This window comes from Strongylocentrotus purpuratus, unplaced genomic scaffold (genome assembly GCF_000002235.5).
Source record: "Strongylocentrotus purpuratus isolate Spur 01 unplaced genomic scaffold, Spur_5.0 spur5_scaffold_6, whole genome shotgun sequence".
In the NCBI taxonomy this organism is placed as follows: Eukaryota; Metazoa; Echinodermata; class Echinoidea; order Camarodonta; family Strongylocentrotidae; genus Strongylocentrotus; species Strongylocentrotus purpuratus.
The window spans coordinates 58,702,532-58,727,965 of record NW_022145612.1 but is presented as its reverse complement, the minus strand read 5'-3'; the positions used below and the strand labels follow the sequence as shown (position 1 = coordinate 58,727,965).

At 37.6% G+C, this 25,434-nt stretch overlaps 1 protein-coding gene across 2 annotated transcripts; it reads left to right on the top strand.

Annotated features, from left to right (window-relative positions):
* The first annotated feature begins 1,028 nt into the window (after positions 1-1,028).
* On the top strand, positions 1,029-24,264 carry LOC763404. 2 transcript variants are annotated; one of them, XM_030972703.1, is made up of 20 exons: positions 1,031-1,640; positions 2,736-3,022; positions 3,788-3,919; positions 4,297-4,651; positions 5,133-5,340; positions 6,102-6,166; positions 6,469-7,092; positions 7,658-7,915; positions 8,294-8,391; positions 9,070-9,328; positions 10,046-10,159; positions 10,726-10,856; positions 17,778-17,924; positions 18,552-18,948; positions 19,787-19,977; positions 20,765-20,929; positions 21,444-21,553; positions 22,303-22,565; positions 23,093-23,162; positions 23,557-24,264. In XM_030972703.1, the coding sequence occupies exons 1-20, from the start codon at positions 1,397-1,399 to the stop codon at positions 24,083-24,085; spliced, it is 4,647 nt and encodes a 1,548-aa protein (XP_030828563.1). In that variant the 5' UTR covers positions 1,031-1,396; the 3' UTR covers positions 24,086-24,264. The 2 variants fall into 2 exon arrangements, 1 of the variants encoding a protein (XP_030828563.1); XR_004061784.1 differs by lacking the exons at positions 21,444-21,553; positions 23,557-24,264 and having other exon boundaries at positions 1,029-1,640; positions 23,093-23,128.
* The last annotated feature ends 1,170 nt before the right edge of the window (positions 24,265-25,434 follow it).

Sequence of the window (25,434 nt, the reverse complement as noted above, 5' to 3'; positions counted from 1 at the left end):
GAAGGACTATAAAGAATTTGTCCATGCATGTTATGCTGGCTTGGAGATAAAAGTCAGGACATTTCAGTAACTTCTATTTTCTATTAAAAAAAAAATTAAAAGGCATGATACACACGATGCCAATATTATAGACAGTTGCATAAATGTGTTCTGTAACTCTGTGAACATAAAGTTTGTGGCTAATAAACCCATGTAAAAATTATGATAATGTTTTAGAGTATTAAAAACGAAAAAGAAAATCATTTCCAGCTATGGTCTTTGATGATCTTATCGAATTAACGCCCTCTCTACACCCTAGATCCGCTTTACAGTATACTTTTTCGATTTCTAGTTTTCTAATGATAGTTCCCTGAATAAATATAATCCATTAGGCTATGTGACGGTTGTGGAGCTACCCCTGTACCAGGTAAAAATAATCTTCCATATCATATCAATGAAATGAAAATGGAAGGTTCGATGTCAGTTGTGTCTATGATTGCAGTACAGTCGGCGACCCCCCCCCCCTCTCTCTCTCTCACCCCACACATCCACAGTCCCACTTTGTTTTTCAATAGTTTTTTGTTATTGATCCCAAACGATACAAATCAATCTTAGAAATAAAATACAGTTGTTTTTCCTTGACATGAATACAATACATTTTCATTACATAGATTGTCCGGTTGATGAAAACAAAAATGAAATCAGTTGTAACATAAATCAAATAACCCCATCCAACCAAACACACTACTATTTTCTTACTAAAAACATTTACTTTGAGTATAATTTGGCATACTATTAAGATTATAGGAAATTAGCTTTTACCATGCATTTGTTATAGATATGACAGTATACAGGGCGTGGCAATGAGACAGCCTCGTCACTTCAATATTCTTTGGCAAGATTTAATGGTTCTATTTTTGGTGTTCAACAAAAGTCTTTTTGTCATGTTCGTAAAGGTTGCGTACGTCACCAATAGAATTGGATCTATGTGATCGCTCAAGCAGACAGCAAATGAACAAAAGTAAAAGAAAGATACGTGTTACGTAAGTTCGCCATAAACAGGGCACTCGTTTTCAGAAGCTGTTTTACGGAAGTCTCGTACATTAAACAATAAGCATTACATGCGTATACAGCACACAATTTGTTCAAAAGGATTGAAGCTTCTTTAAAAAAAACACATCGGATTTTATATTGAAGATACGTTTAGAGGATAAACGCTGCCAGGACGTCTGACTAGGCTCGACGACATGCTTTTATTGGTAAAGAGCCAGAGTACTGAGCAAGAACAACATTCAGGCGTGATGATTGATGTAGTGTTACCCAGTGTGTGATAGTACGTTTCAACTTGGATAGAAACGTTGTTGTCAAATCGCTTGGAATTCATCAATCGAAAATAAATATAATACCTAAAGTTGCAATGTCTGCTCGAAGATGCGCCATGTTGTGTCTCTTACTATTTTTCACTGTGGACATGAATTATGTCATCAGCCAGACTGCGACCAATTCGACGACGGTGCCCTCATCAAGCAACGCATCAAGCACCAATTCGACGACTGTGCCCTCATCAAGCACCGCATCGAGCACCGCATCAAGCACCGCATCAAGCACCGCATCAAGCACCTCATCAAGCACCTCATCACCAATGATTGATGTGAATGTGGGTGAGTATGAATTTAAACTTAGCTTGCCGCCATCTCAATCAGTATAAAACGAGGAAAAGTCTAGTTTGAAGAAAATGCATATCCAACCTAAAATTTCGGAGAGGTTCAATATAGAATATCTTTTTTCATCTTCTACTTCTTTTTCCTCCTCTTCTTCTTTTTCTTCTTCTTCTTAATAATAAAACCGGTGCACCTATCATCCGGGTGAATATTGGAAAACCTAATAGAGGTTGCCCGGTGTATCCAAAGGGAGCCCCCTGTCTACACCCGAGAGACAGGACGGTGTCTGGACGGTGTCTTAGAACGGACAGGACTACGCGGTAACCTACAGGATACAAAAATCTACATTTTGTCGTTTTTTTTTTTTTTTGTTTTTTTTTCTTCATCTATTTTCTCTTTCATTTCATTTTAAGGGGGAAAAAGAAAGGAAAAAGAAAAAAAGAGAGAAGCCTATATTTAAATTATATTTTTGATACTCTTATTTTTTTTTAAAAGAGAAAGAAAGAAATTAATATTAAAAAGAAAGGCGTTGGTGATAATAGTCAGGTCTTGACTGATTGCCATTACAAAAAAAAAAAAAACAACAACAACATGGAAGGTAGAAGTACTGTTCATGTTACTCTAATAATCCGAGAGAAAAATGCCTTTGGAGACCTCACCCACAGTGGATGGGGAATCCAGAATTATTGTATAAAATCAAGCTGTACTTTGTACAAGCCTTAGACGTATTTGATTGACATAATCAAGACCATGGGGGTTAAAGCATTTTGAACAAATGATAATGATTTATTTCTAAATAACATTGTATAACATTCTTTTACAAAATCCCCGTAACCCCGTTTTATAAAGAGCCGTGATTGGTCGAAATCAATCTCATGTCCTACTCGCAAAGATACAATTGCCAAAATGAAATTGTCATTGGTATAAAAATCAGGTTCAGTCGGCATCGATTCCGATCAGTTTCTTTCAAAACGGAAACCCGTATCGGAGATCTAGATAGAAAAGAAAGTATAGGTACGTTCGCTTAAGTTTAATAGTAACGTATAGAGCTTCGGGTTATCCTAATAAGTTATCCGGTTACGTTTAATTTGGCAGCGCCTTGTGACCAAGGAAAACCTGTCTGTCCTGTCAGCTTTGGCTGTTACGACAGGGCTCATGTCTGTGACTCATACGACGACTGCGGAACGGGCTTCGATGAGTCTAGTTGCTCTTTAACCGACGAAGAAGGAACAGTTTGTCAAGAGGTAAAGCAGAACGCCACTCTCTTCAACACCCACTGCATCACAGCCATGCCTTCTAGTGGACCTCTCATCTCGGATGATATTACAGGGCGTGTCTATCTCTTCCCAGCGCCAGAGACCCCACGATCGTACATTGATTCGGTAAGAGATAGATCTAGATAGAGACAGGGAGATCGAGAAAGAGAGAGAGAGGGTTTTGGGGAAATCATTCATCTATTATTTTGTATTATCATAATTGCAATCTATTTCAAATAGTCAAGTTAAAAAAGTGTATCGTTCTTCTAATGTTCTTCTAATGACATACACATCCTGTAGCTGTAAGTCAAGGTCACTTATCTAATCCAGGACAATACCAGTGATCGAATACCACAATAGATATTTCGCAGTGAACACTCATTCACTTACTGATAGTTGGTCAATTACTCACAATCCGATCCATACTATATGATCATTACATTATACACCGACAACATTGAATCCAAACAGATCCAATGAGAAAACCCCGGTATACATAGAAACTGTGCAAGGTACATGTCCCGCTGGTTCCAAGATTTTTTCTGACTTGTTTTTCAATACAGATCGATCAATCGATCTTATTTACTGGGTGTAAGCCACAAATATGTTTAAATAAAGGTACATGTTGTAGCATAAAATTCAATATAGGCAAATTGATAGTCATGAAATCTAACAATGAACATGGTTAGTTCGTGTTAGATCATACGTTTAACATTGAGCTTATATGTGTCCATAGTCAATTCTAAATCAGTCTTATGAATAATGAATTGATGGAGAAAAGAATAGAAACAATGAGTCCATTAGTCGATCCATTCTTACGTTATTTTGAGCATGAAAATGTAAAGTTTATAAACTGCGATGATTTAAATTATTCTGTGTTTTTTCGTTAAGATTACTATCAACACCCCTGCCTTTGCCCCTAACTTGGAAGGGGACCTTTATGCCATGTTCAACATTACCACCACAGATCAGAGAGGAAACGTTGTCAACAATACAATCTTGACCACTGAGTTTCGTGTCACGGTGAGTACATCTATTTTAGAACTGTCGATCTTTAGCTGCTCACTCTGAAATACGGAGGTTTCAATTCCGATTTCGCATCAGTATTGGCCTCACGTCAGCATGAGGGGTAGTCCTATAGGTGCAAACAGCCTCAAACAACTTTAAGTCAGATGTCTCACGACCTGTTTGATCATACTTTATTTTATTTCTAAAACTGTTTTATCTGTTCTTGATTTGCTTACAACTTTGAAATTAAGCATACTATATATTAAAAGATGACTGACTGGTTGAGCTTATATAAGGGTCCATGCTCAAATTATAAAAAACAAATCGTATGGATAGATATCAATATTTACCCTTTATATCTCTTTTATATTTGCCTGTTATATTATTCGTAGTTTGAAGGATCGATTACGCACAATTTCCCGCTTCGTGCTCCACTCCCGTTAACCTTTTCTGAGACTGACCGCATCGGAGTTTACATTCTACGAACGCCTGAAGCCATCCCACCAAGTCCCCGCAATCCATACGTGGACGCAGTGGTGGGCAGTGGAGGCCTCCGCATGAACTTTGTCCAGTACCAGGATGGATGTGCCACAGTTCCCGATGATAGCGCGTCAACTGGGAACAGCGAATGTCTCCGAGCAGCGTGGGACTTCCGGAAAGCCGCTATGAGGGCGTCTTCCATGGGACTTACATGTCTACCGGCAGAACGCACTCAATTCATTTTAAACATGTATAGTGACTGCTTTGGTAGGTGTCATGAAATAGTTTCACATCTTGAAATACTTTCTATAGAACTTCTCGTCATATTCGAAATGTTTGGACCATGCTTAATATGGATGTAAGCTAATGTAAAGGAGATAGGATTTGGTCTAGCGGTACAGTCTAGATCTCAGTCTTCGCCTACAAACTGACTCTGACGGACTCCAATTCGAAACTAAGTCACGTCTTTTATATGGTGATGCTCAAGGTCGGTCATCCGTTGCACAACATTGTTATAGTAACTTAATAAAACTAGAATTGTCAGGTCCAACTAAATTTAACACAATTTCATTTACCAAGTTCATTTTTAGGATTAAACACAACAAACATTTACGTTTCCTTTTTACCCAACTGATTTTGGAGTGTAGAAAGAAATCATGATTATGGTTTTTCGAGGTCTTTCCTATGCGTTTAAAGAAGCATATTTAAGTGAAAATAAAACCCATTCGTATAATTTATCATCTCCCAGATGCGCCTACCATAGTACAAATATCCAGAAACTACACGGTGATCCCCGGTCAGGAAGTGTCCCTTATTTGTGCAGCAAGGGGTACTCCTGTTCCTACAGTCCGGTGGGTCGTTCCAGAGACCCTGGAGGTAGCCTCTGAGTTTACCCAGACAATGACTACAGGCGCAGCTGGGATTACCTTTACCAGTAACACAGCCATGCTATATAGGTAACATCCTTCAAATGTTCTTACTCTAATATTTTTTCTAGAATTGTAGGTCATTTAGGGACGGTCCCATAGTCACATTTCAGTTTTCTCCAAGGGTTCAATATTTCAAAGGTTGATAATTCCGAAAATGAAATAAGCTTCATAATTCCAAAAATGCAATAAACCTCCGTTTCATTTTCGGATTTATGAATCTCATTTTGGAATAACGAACCTTCAGTTGGGAATTATGAACTATTGTCTCCCTGGTATGGGAATTTTTCAGAATTATGAACCTTTGGAAATACGAACTTTCGAGGAAAGAAAATGACGATTGAGGGCTGTTTCGATTAGACAGATAATGAAAAACTGTAACTACATGTATAAACCGTTCTCTAAATCTTTTCATGAAGTTTAAATGGACGGGTATAGGGAAGGAAGCACCTAAGGAATAGGCTCTGGAGTCTCATTGGCAAAAATCGTTATGAGACCTGCAACATAATTATTCATTACCTTTCTCTATAAATAAAAGGAGACTTAAAAAAATCCTTTAAAGAGAAGACCAAATCGTAAAGGAGAAAAAAATGATATAATGCGTATTTTCATTGGAAAAAGACTTCTATTTGTACAATGATGTCTATAACCTTGAATCGTAAGTGGAGTCTATGAAGGGATATGTAATGTTAAAGACATTACAAAACATGCTTTCTATAACCTTTTGATCAAACTTTTTAATTTGTATTTTCAAAGTTAAAATAAAGCCTTTTATGTGATTTCATCATCAGGTTAGAATGTGTTGCAGAAAGCTATGTGGGTGAGGCGAGAGCTATAAATATTATCACAATTTTAGGTAAGTCATGATTGGCCGATATGCTTATATCTCATTTTTTCCCACTGATATAAACGGGATGGGGAGTTGGTGTGTTGAATCAATCATTCATGGAGAATATAAGTGAAACCGTAGTCTTCAAAACTTAAACATCTGAGTAGTCTTTTTTCAACGGACTTGGCAGCCAAACAAACTTTTATATTCAATTATAATCATGCATTTCTGCTACATCCGGATTTCCTACAAACAAATGGCTTACTTAAAATAACATTGCATGTTTCAGATACTTCATAAACTTTTGTCTTAATGTGTTTGGCATTCAGATGAATTGTGTGTTGAGAAGCTCGGGGAACGAGACCGCTTCCTAGCAGCAACTGATCTAAACCAGTCTTGTCCCACTGTACAAGAAACCCGGCAAGAGTTTTACTCATTCCAGGAAAGAGCACTTGTCTATCGCCCTTCTTCCAGTGGGTTGCTCTATGCTCTTAGTCTGCCTTCTTACATCTTCTCCTTTACGTATGGCAACACCATAGCGGCTCTTCGTGTATCGGTTACCGTTGACGACTTTGTAGGCAAGCCCTCACGAAGACGTCGAGACGTAGTTCCCGTACTCCAACGGAGGGATTTCTTTAGTATCGCGGAAAATAGAAACACTAGTGTTTACACGATTCATTTCCGGGCTCCTGTTAACGTCACTGCATTTGAATATGTCTATATTAGCTTAACGAGTCTTGAAAGCAGTCTGAGGATATTTTCCCCGGATGGACCAGTCATTCTGAGTTACCTAAAATGCCCAGAAGTGATGGACAGAGTCCAAAATGTTGACTGTTACAGGATCTATGATCAGTGGCATGGGATGGAAGATGAATTGATGGAGTTGGGGTGCGCGAGAAGAACTTCTCCACTCTTCGACCTTTACCAGAACTGCTTGGGGATAGCAGATGAAGGTAAGTAGTACAGTCTGTCATAATCCTCGATCTGGTACAACCATCGTTATGTGTTTTCAGGGATTCCTCCTTGGTATATCTGTCTGCAGAACGTGTCCTAGATTTCGAAGGCGTAGTTTGACAAGCATCAAACTTGGATCCATTGCAATCAATAGTATCAGACCTCTTCTGCATGTTGAATTGACCTGTCTGCGTGTTTCTCCTTATTAGTGTATAGTATAATGGAACATACCATAGTTATTATACAAGATATCCCAAAGATGAGAAGAGATAAAACAAAGAAGATGAACTTAGACCAGTGAGGTCGTGATCAAAACGCATTACTGTTTTCCTTTTAATTTTGCAAATAATAGAATCAATGAATGACGGTTATGTTACTATATAAGTCTAACAACAAATGTGTCGTTTGTTTCCTTCCGTCCGCCACCATTTTTGTTTTGTGTGTGTGTGTGTGCGTGTGTGTGCGTGTGTGTGTGCAATAGTCATTATAGTTACATTAGTTTTGTACAAGGATTTGGCAAAAAAAAAGTTTGAATTCATTTCGTATATCTTACTCTTATTTCAGCTCTAAGAGAATTTCCGCTCACTATTCCTGAAGTGAAACTTTATGACAACTTTACACTCCGTTGTCCCATCGCGGGAAGCATTCAATCTCACTGGATGAAGAAGACGAGTCGAGAGGATGTTTTGCCCTTCATCAAGCCTTCCTTCATTCTAGGTTTTGAAATGTTCAACTCACAAAATCAAGGTTACTACTACTGCAAAGGAGTTGGTAATGATAATGAGACGTTAGCGACAGAACCCGTATTGCTCGCATTTAAAGGTAATTAACTTTCTCATTCAAAGATAAACTAACTATGAAAGAAACTACTTCGGACATTAAGAATAAAAATTGCCATTAACACGTTTGTATTTGCAGAATAATGCAAGGAAGAATGAATGAAATAGCATTAAGACGACATAGAGAAACCGTCTGTTTGCTTTTGGGGGGTATTGTTTGGGGTTCATATTGTGATTTTTGTTGTCAGACTTTGGAGATCCGTACTTACTAGCAAATCACCGACACCGCCCTTTGTAACGAATGTGTGTTACTGTCTCCAATTTTATATGGTTCACACAAGAGATGTGAACCAAAAGTTGAATGTACTGCTTGAAGAAAAAATGAGTAAGCTGATTTTTTTTCTTCTCTCCAAATCTACAGATGTCACGACCTTAGGATTCTCAATCACCTTTGATCGTCCCTATGTTGACTTCGCTGATCCGCTCTTCCGAGAATTTGAATTTGAATTCCAATCTCCTGTGAGTAGGACATCAATATAAGTTGTATGATGATGATGGCGGTGATGATGATGATGATGATCATGATGATGATGTTCATTTACCTGACTGCTAAGAAAGCTATTAGTATGCTCGTCGATATGCAACCATGCCATGGAGCTTAAGGATTTCATATCTGTCCGAGGGATATTGTAATGATTCTGGATCATTATCAATTGGCACTTGCTCAAAATCAAATTATGTTTACAATCGAAGAGACCTTCGAAAATAAGAGGTATATTCTTGTCCGTCACGTTTAGATATGCGCAAACTTTACAATAACGTATTACGTGATCCGAATATGAATTGCCATCGAGTTGATTTCTGGAAAGTCTATATGGTCATGATGTATATATTTCTATATAACTCACGTTATATATCAAGTCAGACTTTTAACTTGTATGATCGTATGATTTGTCATATGAAGGGGTCTTGGTATAAAGGTTCATTCATTTGACTCTCAATCCAAAGGTTGAGGGTTTGAATCCCAGTCCGGCACTAACACCATTTTATGATACATTATTAATCCACTCTCCACCCTGGTGTAAATGGGTACCTGGCAATGTTGGGAGTAATAATAATTGCAGAACCCTCGGGAAGAGCAGTATTGATACTGATGTGGCAACCATGGGTAAATAAGACTTAATTTATTATTTACAGATTCGCAATGCCCTCTTTGCGGATCCGGTCCTCTCACAATTGCTCGTCGGTGGTAGTTTCGGCTCACGTGGGTTTGACGTACCAACTATCATCAACACCCGCAATGGCAGCATGATCGTTGACTACCAGGCTAGTTTTTCCGATGGGAATGGCACTGATCTCATCGAAGGGGTGACCAGAGCACTGAAGGACAATCTGAGGAATTCTGAAGGAGCTCCCGCTGATATCATTCTGGACTCTATCTCGGTGGGAAGTGTCTGTAAGAGCGTTTTCTTATGAAATGAATAGGGACTGCACATTAAATTTTATAAGATCTCAAGTTTTTAAGATCTCAAAACGTTTACCAGGACGTGTTATTTGATGGCTTTGTCAAATTGGCGTTTGTTTGTTTGTTTGTTGTTGTTGCTGCTGCTGTAGGCCTAAATGAGAATCAAATTTATAAGCTGCTTCTTATCTTAATCATAATATGCACTTCTAGAATTCACCAATCTGAAACAATTATGGCACGCATTCAACCTTTACAACATGCTTGTATAGATGGTAAATAATAATTGCAACATAATACGCGGTTTTATTTGATGTTTTGCGTACAATCTTAAATTTGGAGGGTAAAATTTGAAAACAAACACATGTCTCTGTGTCTCAGGTATGGTTAGGATCTTATTGGCAACATGGTTCCAATGCTGTCCACTTGTCCTGTGCTACTCTGTCCTAGCTGTACCAGATACTTTGCTTCTGCCAAACTATTTCCATACCATGCCCTAATGCCTTAATTGATGGGCATGATTTTGTCGGACGTCCCCTCTCACATTAGATGCCTATCAAATTTCTTTTGAATAATTTATGATTCAAGAGATTATACGTGAAATGAATTTATCCTGATAATTTTTAACTAGGAATGACACAAAATAAAGTATTTTTACGAAAGAGATTTAATGTTATTTATGACTCGCTTCCATTTGGTTTCTTCCTATAGCCTCGTGTCCTGAATCTGTCTTTATGGGGAGTGAAGGCACTCTCACTTTCTCTCCAGTCGGCTTGGATCAGATCGCGGAGAGCTCGGAACATTGCGCTGTATATACAGGAAATAGTGAGTAAATCACTGTAACTTTTCAGCGTCTGTTTGGAGCCAGAGGGCGTTAAATAAAATAATTAACACCTGATTAACGTTCTTCTGGCTCCACGCACAATATTATTTTTGTAAATTCGAAGTCAAGAAATTATCTCTATGTGTGTTTAAGGTTGTGTTCCATTTAAATATTCCATCATGATATTATGTTAGCTGCAGTGATGACTGATACAGTTGACTAGTTTATTGTTAGGCATGGCGCTTACGAAAAGTGTTGAGGATACCTAATATTGACATGAAATGTATCACACTTCCCTAACGTGTCATGATCTTTAACAAACTGTCCAGGCAAATCTTACGACAATGCAGAATCAGGCCCATGACTCTATAGAGATCTCGTCAAGTTTCTTGGGCTTGTTTTGTGTTCTATTTAAATAATTCTTAATATTGCCATAATTACCAGCTGCATATATGCCCTTCAGTCCAAGCTGTACGATACAACATCTTATCTTTTGTGTATTCTTCTTCTTGCTTTATTTCTCTCTCTCTCTCTCTCTCTCTCCCTCTCTCTCTCTCTCTCTCGGCAGCTCCTGTACCTCGAGCCATGCGGACTTGTAAGGGTGATTTCATTTCCCCAGCCTACTGGGCCGACCCTGTCCTGTCTGAGTGCTTCAGCGAAAACGACGACACCAACCAAGTCCTCGGTGACATTGCAAATGTGAGTTATGACAGTCAGAAGACTTTCTAACTGTGGCTTGATCTATAACAAATCGGGTATCATGGGGAGGGGGGAGGTGGTATAGTGTTTGATTCAGTTTGGGTTGGAGGTGTCGAAGATTCGAATCTACATTTGTATCTTTTGACTCCTCATGGTGACTGGGTACTCATTTGCCCATATTCTACCAAAATATCAACCTGACGCTAGGTTTAAGCTCGGTCTAATGCCATGTTCAAGGAAACAAAATTAAACCAAAATTGAAGTTTTCCTTCTGTGAATTGAGTTTGACTGAATTAATAGAATATGGACCTCAGTGTCAGCTGAGAGCAGCTGTTGATGATATACATAAAGTTAGGGCAATTTGATATACAAAAGCGCACAAAGATAAATATGGCGTGATATAATTATGTAATATTATACGAAATATAACTAATATTATCAGTAGAACATCAAAAGATGTTAGAAACCTGATTTACAGCAAATGTTGCATTTACATCAAACAATGCTATCTCGAATGAAGAAGCCTATTATTATTCTACGAATTTTTTAAATTTTATTTATTTCACTTCTTTATTCAGGGTAGTCTGTTCAGTATACAAAAAATAAAAACCTGGTCTTCCACAGAGCCCTGATTATAAAAACAGCACATTAAAAAATTACATAAATTACAATTAGAACTGTACAATATCGGATTATTAAACATTTAACACAATGTATGCATGGTTTAGATAATAATAAAATCAACTACAAAAAAGGTTAAACAAAAACATGGGAATACATTAACTGAGTATAAGATTACACAAAAGAAAAACAGTTCATTAATGATACTTGTAGGCATTGTATGGTAATGGAGTCAAGCAACATGACAAAACTGAATCATAATAGATAATGATAAAATCAACTATGAAAATAAGTTAAACAAAAACATGGAAATACATTAACTGAATATAATATTACACAAAAGAACAACTGTTCATTACTGATAATTGTAAGGATTGTATGATAATGGAGTCAAGCAACATGACAAAAACTGAATCATAATAAATAATGATAAAATCAACTTTGAAAATAAGTTAACAAAAACATGGGAATACATTAACTGAACATAATATTACACAAAAGAACAACAGTTCATTAATGATAATTGTAAGCATTGTATGGTAATGGAGTCAAGTAACATGACAACAAACTGAATAGATAATGATAAAATCAACTATGAAAATAAATTAAACCGAAACATAGGAATACATTAACTGAATATAATATTGCACAAAATAACAACAGTTTAGAATTAATGATAATTGTAAGCATTGTAAAATGGAGTCAAGTAACATGATAAAAATCGCGCTAAGGGGCGCTATTCAACTACACTTGAAATGGTTACGACCTTTTCCAGAGAGCTGAAAATCCCTTGTTTTTCGAAATTTGGAAACCTTTTTACTTGAAATATTGTATTGAAAGACGCTTTGAACATCTATACGATCTATCAACCTATATCCTGGACTCGGATGGTAACTCTGAACTTGAATTTAACTGGATTTTGTATTTGTCAACTGCCCCGCCCATTTCTGGATTTTGAATATGGCGGCAATTGCACACAGTACGTCATACGCTGGGAAAGCTGGACATGAACTCCCAACAGCTACGCACTTTGGAGGTAAGCCAGTGTTTGTTAAACATAAAGACATCCCAACGATTGATGACAAAGTGATTACAAATGAAGAGATTTTCAAATGTCTCTGTAAAAGTGTGCCTAGCTGTGATATCAAAGGAATTCAGAAAATCGGAGGTCTGTGGAGGCTGTATGTAGAAAATCAGGACAAGAGAATCAAGATCATTACGAATGGACTGAATGTACGGAATGTAAACATTGCCGTGTATGACAAAAACCCATTTCTTAGAGACGAAAATGAAAATAGTCTTCGCCTTCTGATTAGGGACATACCACTATCTGCCCATGACTCCCTGATCATCGATGAACTCGAGAGACTAAAGTACAAGGTTTTGGGGACTGTTAGCTACCAACGCCTCCGCGTGGATGGGCGTTTGACAGATTGTCTAACAGGAGACAGAGTTGTGTATATTCAGCAACCATCTACCCCCCTCCCCCGAATCATGAATTTTGGCCTTTTTAAAGGCAAGATCTTCCACTATGGCCAACTCCCGTCAACTACGAGACCTAAAGTTGTATGCTCGAGATGTCTGAGCGAAGGTCATCATCGCTCCCAGTGCAGTGGCCCTGTAGTGTGTCGCCGTTGCAATCAACCAGGACACATCCAGCAAGACTGCACCAGAGATGATACCCCAACAGCTCCGTTACATACGCAAGATCCTACTAGTAAACCCGACACCCCAGCTATACCAGCAGCCGTAGCCGCAACTGCCCCACACGTTCTAGCCAGCATCGAGAAACTCGTCGCATCTGGAAGACAACAAGCGACAATAGAATCGTCTCACAACTACCCATCGCACCATGACTACCAGACGCGCGCTCAGTCAAAGATTACGCAATTTCTGCACGGAGATACCCATGGAGCCGCTGAGGGAGTCGAAGTAAACAAACCGGATAATGTGTCATCCTCTTCCGCTAACAAGTTTGCTCCTCTCGCTAGCAATCCTGATTCCTATGTTTCGCCCTCACGTACAGATGCTTCAAGCAATGTCTCTTCATGCGATGTCGATGACGGCAGCGAAGAAGAAGCCTCCGAAATATCTTTGGAATCACCCGAGTTGCCAATACGCCGAGTGAAAGATGATACAGATAAGAGTAAAAAGAGGAAGCAAAGGTCGACGAAAAAACCACCGAAGAAAAATGATAGATATGTCAAACAAACTTATTTCAATTTGATTTTTGTTATACAATCTTCCTTTTTCATGTAAATGTCGAATTGTCATTTCTTAAGTTTAAACGTTCGCGGTCTTAGAAATAAGGAAAAACGAAGTCAAATTTTCAGATGGTTTAGACATCAAAAGGGACACATATTCTTTGTACAAGAAACTTATTGGACAGCCGACATTGAAAATATTGTGAAAAGTGAGTGGCGTGGGCCGTGTTATTTTTCACACGGCACAAATCACTCCAAAGGAGTTGCTATATTATTTGATGAACACCTAGACATAGATGTCACTAGTATAGAGCAGAGTGGTGATGGAAGAAAGTTGTTACTAAAAGTTAAAATGGAAACCTTTTTATTGACAATGGTAAACATATATGCACCAACTAAGAAAAAGCAAAGAGAACGGTTTTTTAGAAATCTGAATACTTTCGTATCAAATTCTTGTGAAAAGTATGAAAAATCTAAATTAGTAATGGCAGGAGACTGGAATTGTGTACTGAATGTCAAGAAAGACACTTTACATGTTCAGGGAACAAACCGTTCCTATTACAAGAAACCGCTAAATTTTAGTAGATTGTTAAAGAAATACGAATTGTGTGATATCTGGAGGAAAATGAATGTTAATACTACTCAGTTTACCTGGAGAAATAAATATCTAAAACTTGCTTCAAGATTAGATTATTGGCTGGTCGATAAAAGTTTTTTAGGGAGAGTTGTAAATACAGATATCAGACCATCAATAAGAGCTGATCACAACGCAATTTCTTTAAAAATCAAACAAAAACTGTTCAAAAGGGTCCAGGTTACTGGAAGCTGAACAGTCGTGTTCTGTCTGATGACTGTTATCATAAAAATATTTGTGATGTTATTAGTTCAATGAATTCTCAAAATATGAGTCCCCTACAGAAATGGGAACTTTTGAAAATAATGATACGTGAATTTACACAAAAATATTGTAAACATAAAGTTGCAGATCAAAAAAATAGAAAAGGGTTTTTAGAAATGAAGCTTAATGTATTACAAAAATGTATTGATAACCAAAGTGGAAATAATGATAATGAAAACGAATATAGGGTCATAAAAGAAGAGCTTGAAAATATATATAAAGTAGAATCTAAAGGAGCTGGTATCAGAGCTAAGGCAAGATGGATGGAAGAGGGAGAAAGAAGTACTAAATACTTTCTTAGCTTAGAAAAGAGAAATGCTAGCAGAAAAAACATAAATCAGCTGAAGACAGGAAATGGGAAAAGAATTATTGAAAAACAAGACGAAATATTGAAAGAAACCGTTGATTTTTATAGTAAGTTGTATACTAAAGAAGATATTGATGTTAAAAATGCAGAAGATTATATTTTTTTCTCAAATATTTCATCTCTCTCTGACGATGAAAATAAAATATGTGAAGGTTTATTAACACACAGGGAATGTAAACAAGCTGTATTCGCAATGAAGAAAAACAAAACTCCAGGCTCTGACGGAATAACCGCGGAATTCTATCAGGTGTTCTGGAATGAGATCTGTGATATTTTAGTTGCCGCTCTTAACGAGTGTTATGCTAATGAGAAAATGTCGGATACTCAAAGGAAAGGAATAATTACTTTGATATACAAGAAAGGGGATCACCGAGAGCTGAAGAATTGGAGACCGATCACATTGCTGAATAGTGATTATAAAATAATTGCAACAGTGCTTGCAAAACGTTTTCAAAAAGTAATTGGTAAAATTATTCACGAAAACCAGTCGGGTTACATAAGAGGTCGTCTGGCGGCTTGTAATGTAAGACTTACTAAAGATATCATTGAATACATGACAAGGAACGGTAAAAACGGTGCTCTTATGATGGTAGATTTTTCTAAAGCTTTTGATGTAATTGATGTAACTTTTATAAAAAAATGCCTGAGTAAATTTAATTTTGGACCTGTTTTCCAGAAGTGGGTAACAATTTTATACACAAATATTTCAAGTTCTGTAATTGTAAATGGTTGGTTATCTGAAACTTTTAGTGTTCTGAGAGGAATACGCCAAGGGTGTCCCCTCTCGGCCTTATTGTTTGTAATGGCCGCAGAATTAATGGCAAATAAAGTGAGAGAAAATAAGGAAATCAAAGGTCTAGATATTGATGATAAAGGTATTGATCTGAAATTGCTGCAATATGCAGATGACACCTTATTTTATGCATCTGATATAAATTCTTTTGAAAATATTTTAATCGAATTAGAGGTTTTTGGCATAGTTGCAGGACCGAAGTTAAATAGAGAAAAGACTGTCTTGATTTGGATTGGAACAGCCTGTCAACGATGGTCGTTTTGGCTTACATTGGACAGATGAGCCAGTAAAATACTTAGGACATTATATCGCACCTGATCTGCAGTGTGCTTTAAAGATAGATTGGGAAAATAAATTAGAAAAAATGCAAAAACTGTTAGATAACTGGAGAAAAAGAAACCTGACTTTGTTTGGAAGACTGACTATTATCAAATCACTTGCAATTAGTCAAGTTATCCATTTAATGATTGTTGATACAATACCGTCTACTTTTTTGATAAAACTTAATAGCCTGATATTTAAATTTCTTTGGAAAAGTAAAATTGAAAAGGTAAAACGATGTATTGTTACTGAGGATTATTGTGAAGGAGGAATACGAATGATTGATGTTAAAAAGCAGATGTTTAGTTTTAGGCTGAAGTGGCTTGGGATGCTTTTAGATAATACAACAGGAAATTGGAAAGACATGTGTAAACATTGGTTTGACTGTTTGGGAGGGCTGCATCTACTGCTCAATTGCAATTATACTGATTATACTTTAAATCTCTTAAAACTTAGAAATGTCCCATATTTTTATATAGAAATATTACATGCATGGTACCTCATAAACAAATACACATCAGCTGAATGTCAGACACAGAAACATGTCGACGAAAATATTTTATGGTATAATCAAGATATTGTTTTTGAAAAGAAAATGTTATTTTATGAAGATTGGTATAAAAGTGGTATTATATATTTAAATGATATCTTTAAAAATGGTACTTTTGTTTCAGTAAATGAATTATTTATCCGCCTTAAAACTAGGAGAAGTAAACAATTTTTTATTTTTGACTATACAAAGTTACAAAAATCAATTCCAAAAATTTGGATAAGTGATAAGCATAGGGTACCTTTGGTTTTCAAAGACCATAATTTCTCTATCCCCCATTTTGTATTTGGAAAATCAGTTAAGCCTGTTAGTCTTTTGAGTAGTAAACAGTGGTATAATATGATTAGTTTTGAACAAATTAAAATAAATAAATGTTGTTTGTATTGGGAAGATGTCTTGCAGAAGGACGTTAAATGGTCCTCTGTTTTTAATAGGAATTTGATTGGGATAAAAGATTTTCGTTTACGTGAATTTAATTTCAAGCTTTTATATAATATGTTACCAGTTCGTAACAATCTGTTCAAGTGGGGTCTCTCATACGATGACCTTTGTTTAAAATGCAAAAAGACTGAAGATGTGCTTCATGCTTTCATTTCATGTAAGGCAAATGAAACCTTCTTTGCATATTTAAAGACTTATTTTCACGTGCTTTCAATCTTAGAATAGAGATAGATATTGTTTTATTACTCAAAATGAATTCGCAAACCGAAATCGATTTGATAATGACTATTGCTTTTTGGTCGATTTATAAAATGATTATTTTTCGTAATAAGTATGGGTATGAAAATAGAGATTTGAGTTTGATTTACTTATTTAAGAGAGAAATGACTAACAGAATAGAAATAAACGAACATTTGAAAGTACAAAATATGAAATTTCCTGCGAATTTGCTTAGTTATATTTGAATAAATAACTTGTGTATTATTGATGTTCCATTGATTTGCTGAATTGTAAGCAAAATTATGTTATTGTTTGAATATTGAATAAACACCTCTAAGAGGCAAAGAGAAGAAAAAAAACATGATAAAAATCAACTATGCAGAAGAACACCTTATCATGTGAGATTTTCTTTTAGAGCTCTCTTAAAGACTGCTAGGCTCTGTGCTTCTTTAAGTTCAAGTTCAAGTTCACGATCCTTGTATTTATCTTTGTCTTCCTGATCCACAGGCACCCATTGCATCTGGGAATGTGACCGAATACTCGAGTGACCTCGCCAAGGTCACCAACGAGACATCCTCAATCACAGCAGAGGGACTTGAATCCATTGCGACATCACTGGAGAACATTGTCCGGGTACAGGACTCGTCAATGGAGGTTGGTATACACGTCCCTCTCTGAAAATGATTTTTATTTTTATTTTTTCTTTTTCTTTTTACTTTTACTTTTTATTTTTTGTGTAAATGACTTGTGTGCTAGTTTATTATTTTAAGTATATGAAACTTTGAACAATATTAATGATGGGGTAAGTTTAAAGATTAGTTTGCCAATTTATCCAATGGCGCGGCGCCTAACAGCGAAAAGTTCAGCCGATGTACCTCCCCCTCACTCGTTTGAATCAATCAACCAATGCAACTTGTAATGGCTTCAAAGCTCTGGGGCTGCCTGGATACGTTTCTCATTATGCCCACCCGACCCCCTTCCCTGGAGGATTTCTCCTCTTTTTAGGCAATGTTTAGCGTACTACACTGTTTCCCATGCTGTTCTGAAGAGAATTGATTGAGTTTAGGATTGGAAGAACAAGCTACATCCATAACTTCGAATATTGCCCAAAGATGTCATGCTCTTCTCAAGAGGTCATTGCGGATTACTCTTATAATTACTGTATAATTCGATCATAGCTAGAATAGCCTCTTCCCATTTTACAGAAGTGTAAAACAACCACAAATATTGATACGACATTATTCTCTTGCAACTTTTATATTTGTTTCCTACTCATTTCAGGTAACGATTAACGTCATCAACACTGTCAACAACGTCCTGCATGTAAGCGATGATGACTTCGTGATCGCCATCGACGCCGAAGCACCGACACGCATCCTCGATTCCTTGGAGAATCAGGTGACCCTCTTCCAAACACAGGGTGACGGTTCGAACCTCACGGTCGTCGATGAAAGCCTAGCCGTAGTGGCTCTGAATATTCCAAGGACTACGCTGCAGGAAGGTCTAGGTTTCACCACCCAAGGAGGAGTCAGATCGGAAGTCGATGTTTACAATGATGCTCTTGTAGAAAACAGCACCATGGTGTTTTACGATGTGGATGAGATACCCTTCACTGAGTTTGAGGCAGCTGTCATCATTCCTCGCGGCGTTCTGGACTCTATATCTTTTAATAATTCGGGTATTTATAGTAGATAATTATTATCTGTGAGATATAGATATTGATTGTGGTAGTGGATGTAGAGTTGGCATTGATTGTAGCGACCATGATGATAATAAAAGTTATCTTAGAAAAAAATGAAATAAAATGTTGATGGACAATCTGTTTTTTACCAGCTGTAAACGTACGATGTTCGAATTTGTTCGATTATTCGGCACATAGTTGTACCGTGTGGCTAATGAACGTAGATAAAAGAAGATCATACGTACCCAATGGCAAAGTATCATCCGACATTTTGCCAGGAGCAGAAACCGTCCAAGCCGTCCATGCCAGGTCCAAGCTATTGAGACTGACAACCCATAAGACTTGCAGTGTCGGTCTTGTAAACTCTCAGAATGGTTGTCAGTAGACCCATTAGACCGACAAGACTCTATCTGGAGCTGGAGCCTAAACCCTTCCATTCAAAGGCCCAATAACCACCATCGGTCGCGCGACGCCTGCATACCGAGCATTTTATGTTAATCTGTTGATCTTCAACTTATCTTTAAATACAAATGCAAAAATCTTCCTGCTTGGTCACTTCTCTCCCTCGCATAATATCCTTCAAAATTTTCATATAAATATCGTATTTCGTCCGCTCCCCCCCCCCCCCGGTCATGAATATAAATCGCCACCCTGTGTGCAATGTAAATACCACACCTCGCAATACTGCCATACGTTTTTTAAATACGGCTTTGCTGCTGGCATAATTGTCATTTGTGTTCATATTCAATAATTATCGGCCCCACAATATTTCACTTTTATTAAATGAGTCTTACTATAACCATCTTGGGTATGATGTCTTTCTTATTTTCATTAGACGGTGGCATGGTACCCGTTACCTTCTTCGTATTCCAGAACAGCCTACTGTTCCAAAGTGGCGACCAGCAGAACACCTTGAAACGCGGTCGTCGCGTGGGGTCCCGCATCATCTCGGCAACCATTGAGGGATTCGACATCCAGAATTTACCTATGGGGCAGGAGATAGAGACCGCCTTTCTGGAACTGAATGTAAATCTCCCTTCATAACTATCATTTAAATCATGTGAATAGTAATCAGTGGCGTACGCAGGATTTTTTCAAGGGATTTTTTTTTAAATCGGGCCCAAATTTCACAACGACTCAGCCAGCCGCTGAATAAGCGGACACTTTTTCTTTCTTTTTTTTGGTCTCGAAATTTCAAAATTTGACATTTTGTCCCGTTGGGGGGGGGGATAGGGTCACCTTTTTTAGGTCAGGCATTGGCATATTATTATTATTATTACTATTAGTTTTATTTTTTTTTAAATAAAAAGGGGGGGGTTCCAAAAAACATACATAAAACATACACATAAAAAACCTCAAGGGGGGGGGGGTTTAACCCCCCCCCCCCCCACCCTTCGTACGTGCCTGATAGTAATCAAGATGATGGTATTGATGATAAAGACTGACGAGGATTTAATATTCTGAGTCAAATTCATAACACGGTGCACTTTTCGTTAAAATCTCTAAAGCTGTTACCGGGGATGAAAATTCAAAAACATATAAACAGGGTTGTCTGAAATGGGGGAGGCAACATTGTATCCACGTACATGTTATCCTTGGACTCTCTGAAATCTGGTTTGTGCGGCTCTCTTCAGCTAGAGTTCGAAATGTTGGGGGAAAGAGAGTTTTTAAATCACCGCTAAAAAACTTGTCAGGGTTTTTTCCAATTTGTACGCCTTGCCAATAATCTGCTAATGTGATGTTAAAAGATTTTATCTCAAACAAAACACGGATCTAAGAGATATCGTTTTTTTAATATCTCCTTTTGTGATAGGTCACTGATAATGACGAAACAATTGACGCGAGGTCGTGTGTTTTCTGGAACAAGACCGCGAATGGTGGTGAATGGTCAACGAGGGGATGTCGACGAGAAGATCTACCAGGGCTCCATCGGATACGGTGCCTTTGCGATCATCTTACAAGTTTCGCTGTTCTCTTGGTATGTCTGTTTGTTATTGTGTTTTTTCGTTCATTTAATTTGTTGGGTTGTTGGAGAATTGTCACATTTTTTAACCGCTCTAACAATAATATTCTGTAGTCAATTTACCTTTGATAGGGACGCATAATTTTCTAGGGAGCATAATTTCTCTTCCTGCACTCTTTCTTTCTGTTTTTCTTCTGCGCCCCCTCCTGGTGCTTCCCGGGGCAGGTGCCCCCTTCGCATATCCCTCGATACGCCACTTAACTCATTAAACATATTTTGTGACAATATTTGTAAAATAAAAATAGTTATATCAGTTGTACAAGAACTCTAACCAGTTTTGTCAACTTCTTTTTTTCAACGTCCCTAGCTGCCCCAACTAAAACATCAATCGAAATCTTGCTATAATATCTGAATTCTATTTTTTCATTTTTTTTTGCTTTGATATCATTTTCATATATATATAGTAGTAAATAGAAAGATTAATATTCTATACAACCATTCATTATGTTCTGAATTGTATATTTGATAGGACGTATCCGGGGACATCGATGTCTTTGCTCTGGATATCCTAAGCATGATCGGATGCGGTGTCTCCGCCCTATGTCTCGTCATTCTACTAGTGACCTTCATATGTGTCAAGTATGTCTGATCTCCCATCCTCCCCCCCCCCCCATCCCTTAATACTGCAATCACACTGACGAAACCGATAAAACGGCTATAACAGACCGAACAAAACGTTTCATTAAATTAAGGAATAGCCGAGAATCGGTCGGTTTGGAGTCGGTTTGGCGGTGTTACTCAGGTCTAAATCTCGAACTCAAATAACTGATGTTTATCAGTCCTAAAATATTGGTTACAAATTGCTTAGCAGGAGGGTCATTGCGTATTCAACCTACTTTGAGCATTTGTAAACTAAAGTATACAATGATTATTTCAAAATGAATAACATTTTACCCAAGTTGGGTATAAACGACCCCATAAATGCCAAGGTCTATAGACACATCATTACCCGGCATTTTAAGAGCGTACATTTACAGGACAATGAAGGCATATAAACCGTCCGTTTGTGGGATAAAGATTATCTCTTTATAAAGAAACCCCTCTTTGAAAACGATTTATGACGCGATTGACTGATATCTTATTAACAAAAAATATTAATGTGTAAATTGTTAATCGAAAGTATAAAAGAAGTGCAGATTCACTCGTTTACTGGTTCTTTATAAATTGATTTCCAATTTCATCTACACAGCATCGTCACAAGCATACCTTGATGGAAGAAGTTATATCAAATAAACTTAAGAAGTGTTCCAGGATCTGTCGTGGATGTATTATGCAAATCATGACAGCCTTCTAACCTTTTTACCCCTTCGGAATCAACTTTCAAACAGAAAACTTCGGAGCAGGCAACCCCAGCGGATCCACATGAACCTGTGTATCGCCTTGCTAGGGTTATACATTGTATTCATGGTGGGCATTGACCTCCGCTACCCGACCAACGGTTGCGTGGCTGCCGGGTTCATCCTCCATTTCTTCCTCCTGTCGTCCGTCTCTTGGATGTTGGTAGAAGCCGTTTACATGTACCTGCTCTTTGTCAAGATTCACAACGGCACGGTTTCCAAGTTCCTCAGGATATCAAGCGTCTTCGCCTGGGGTATGTGACCTGCTTTTCATTTTGCCTCTATATACTTCAAATAGGGGGGAAGAGGGGATAGATCTAGAGTTCTAGACCAACGAGTTAGCTTTAAAATGGTTTCCAAAAAAGGAAAAGGAAAAAAGGAATACAAAACATAAGATAAAAAAAGGTTATCCTATTATCAAATCTGCCGACTAGGATAAAATCTAGTCTGTCAGATTTGAAAAAAATGATTCGATAAATATTCAAATTTTCCCACAATAAGCAAATTACTGTTTTGCGATTTTAATGCGGGGGTGTCATTTCTACACCACTTTGCATTACCCTTCGTATGAATTCCATAACAGGTGTAAAACACTTCTTTAAGTGAACATGTTATAAATCCTTATTCCTTTATCATCACTTAGTGACTTCCCTTTCATCATTAGTCATGACATTCCTCAATTGATCGGCATCATATAATACTAATTTTCATAAAATAAAAATTTGGTAATGTGATTCACTTTGTGTATCTATAACTGATATATATCCCCTTATCTCCACAGGTTCTCCGCTGATAGTTTGCGTCATAATAGTTTGTATCGACCGAGAATTCTATCTAGGAGACGACACTTAGTGAGTATTGCTCGGCGAAAAGTCAAACCGACATTTTTTAAAATGTATTGCTATAGTGATGTACATATTGTTATTTGGTATGCAGCTTTTGCTATGAGAAATGTAAATGACTTTCAGCCAAGACCTAGCATGGCAGCTAGTGATTAAGTTGTCTACAACAAAAAATACTAAGAGGAATAACGCTACATGATAATGATAACAAAGTTGCTTAAAGCTTCCTATTTTAAAAGATATATTTGAATATAGTTATATACCACATAATTATATTTATATATACATTTATTAAATCAATGCCAGTACGCTTGGCAATGTAGTAGAAATGTCTTACCACTTTTACCTTTATGTAAACACATTTTTGTTTAAAAAAATGCATTGTGCTGCTTGTTTATTGCAGTTGTTTCGTCCAACCGGGACCAGTTCTCTACTACTCCGTCCTCCTCCCCATCGCCATCATCGTCCTCATCAACACCATCATTTTTATCCTCGTCACGTACCGCCTGACCTGCGGCCGGTGGACGATCTCGGCAAAGAGCTCGGCCGACAAGAATCGAAGTGAAACTTGGCGCCGACTAATGGACCTGGTCGCCTTCACTGTTCTCCTCGGACTGACTTGGGTGTTTGGTTTCCTTGCCATCGGTGGTGCTCGCTTCCTCTTCAACATCCTCTTCCTCATCTTCAACTCACTCCAGGGATTCTTCGTCTTCATCATGTTCGGTCTTAGACAGAAGCCGGTGCGGGACGAGTGGCTCCGTTGCTGCCGTTGCCGATGTGGCGAAGACGAAAGCAGTCGACGTTCGAAGCAGTACATGAAATCGAAGCCGATATCAGCGGCGGTGTCCTCGGGGCAGACCGGTAGCACAAGTGTATCTGATATTCCTCTGGATGGGCGCGGATCGACGACTACGACAAGCACAATGGCATAAATGAAATGGGAAACAGCCAGAGAACCATGACTTGACAGCAACACACAACTCATGGGTCATTATTGAATTATATGTGATATAGCGCAGTTTATAAGATCCTAATCTTTAACATACACATACCTTGCCTAACCGCTTGTGGCATAGAATGATATTCCCCCTATAGAAATCGAAATACTTAAACAAAATTATAAAGAGAGAAAAAGAAGAAGAGAGGGAGCGGAGAGTATGAAGTACTAGTGAGAGAAAAATGAACTTAAGAAGAAAAGATTACAACCATCTGCAGAGACCGCGTCCTTTTTTGTATATTGGCCTACCAGCCTACATGACTGAAATGTCCCAAATTGACTCATGCTCGAAATATATTTAAAATCATTTATAAAGGTTAATATCCTCCCACACAGGGGCGTACGCAGGGGGGGGGGGGTGTTTTGGGGGTTCAAACCCCCCCCCCTTTGGTATTTTAATGTATGTAAACCCCCCTAAAAAAACCTAAAAACCCCCCCCCCCCCCCCCCCTTTGGCTTTTTTTTTTTTTTTTTTTTTTTTTTTATAAAAAAAAAAAAAAAAAAAAAAAAAATTATACCACGGCTAACCTAAATAAGGTGACCTTACCCCCCCCCCCCATACGTAAAAAAATGTCAAATTTTGAAATTTTGAGACCAAAAAAAAAAAAAAGTGTCCGCTTACCCCCCCCCCCCCCCCCCCCCCCCCTTGAAAAAATCCTGCGTACGCCCCTGCTCCCACACATGTAAAAATGAAAACTGATATTGTCATTGATGATGTTAATAAATCAGTGGTTATAGGCTGTCTATAAGTGAATGATTATTTATAATTCTCTTACATCATAATCCATTCAATAATGATAATAATAATCTTATGAAATATCTATTTAATTTAGCTTATAATATTGATTACCGTTACCTTTCATGTCTGTACTTTTCCTTTTGCACTTTTGTATATATTTGTTCATCATCTGCTCAAGCCGCGCCTTGAGCATTGTCAAGTAGATTTGGCGCCATGTAAATCTTATTATTATTATCATTATTATATAGACGGAAAGTTCGTCGGTTGTTTTGTCTATAGTGAAGAATTATTCTAAGTTATTGCTTCACATGGGCTTTTTTTAAATATGGATACAGAAATGTTAACGTTATTACTATTTTGTAAAATGTTTCACACTTCTCTATTCATGGTATTGGGAGCACATTACATTTTTGAGTCTATATTTTATTTTCAATGAAATATAACATAGAAAGAGATTACTCCAATAAAATGTGGCCTTGTAAAATTAGTTATTGTAAGCAGGATGATGTAATGCATCTAGGTCTATATCACCTCATTGGACTACAT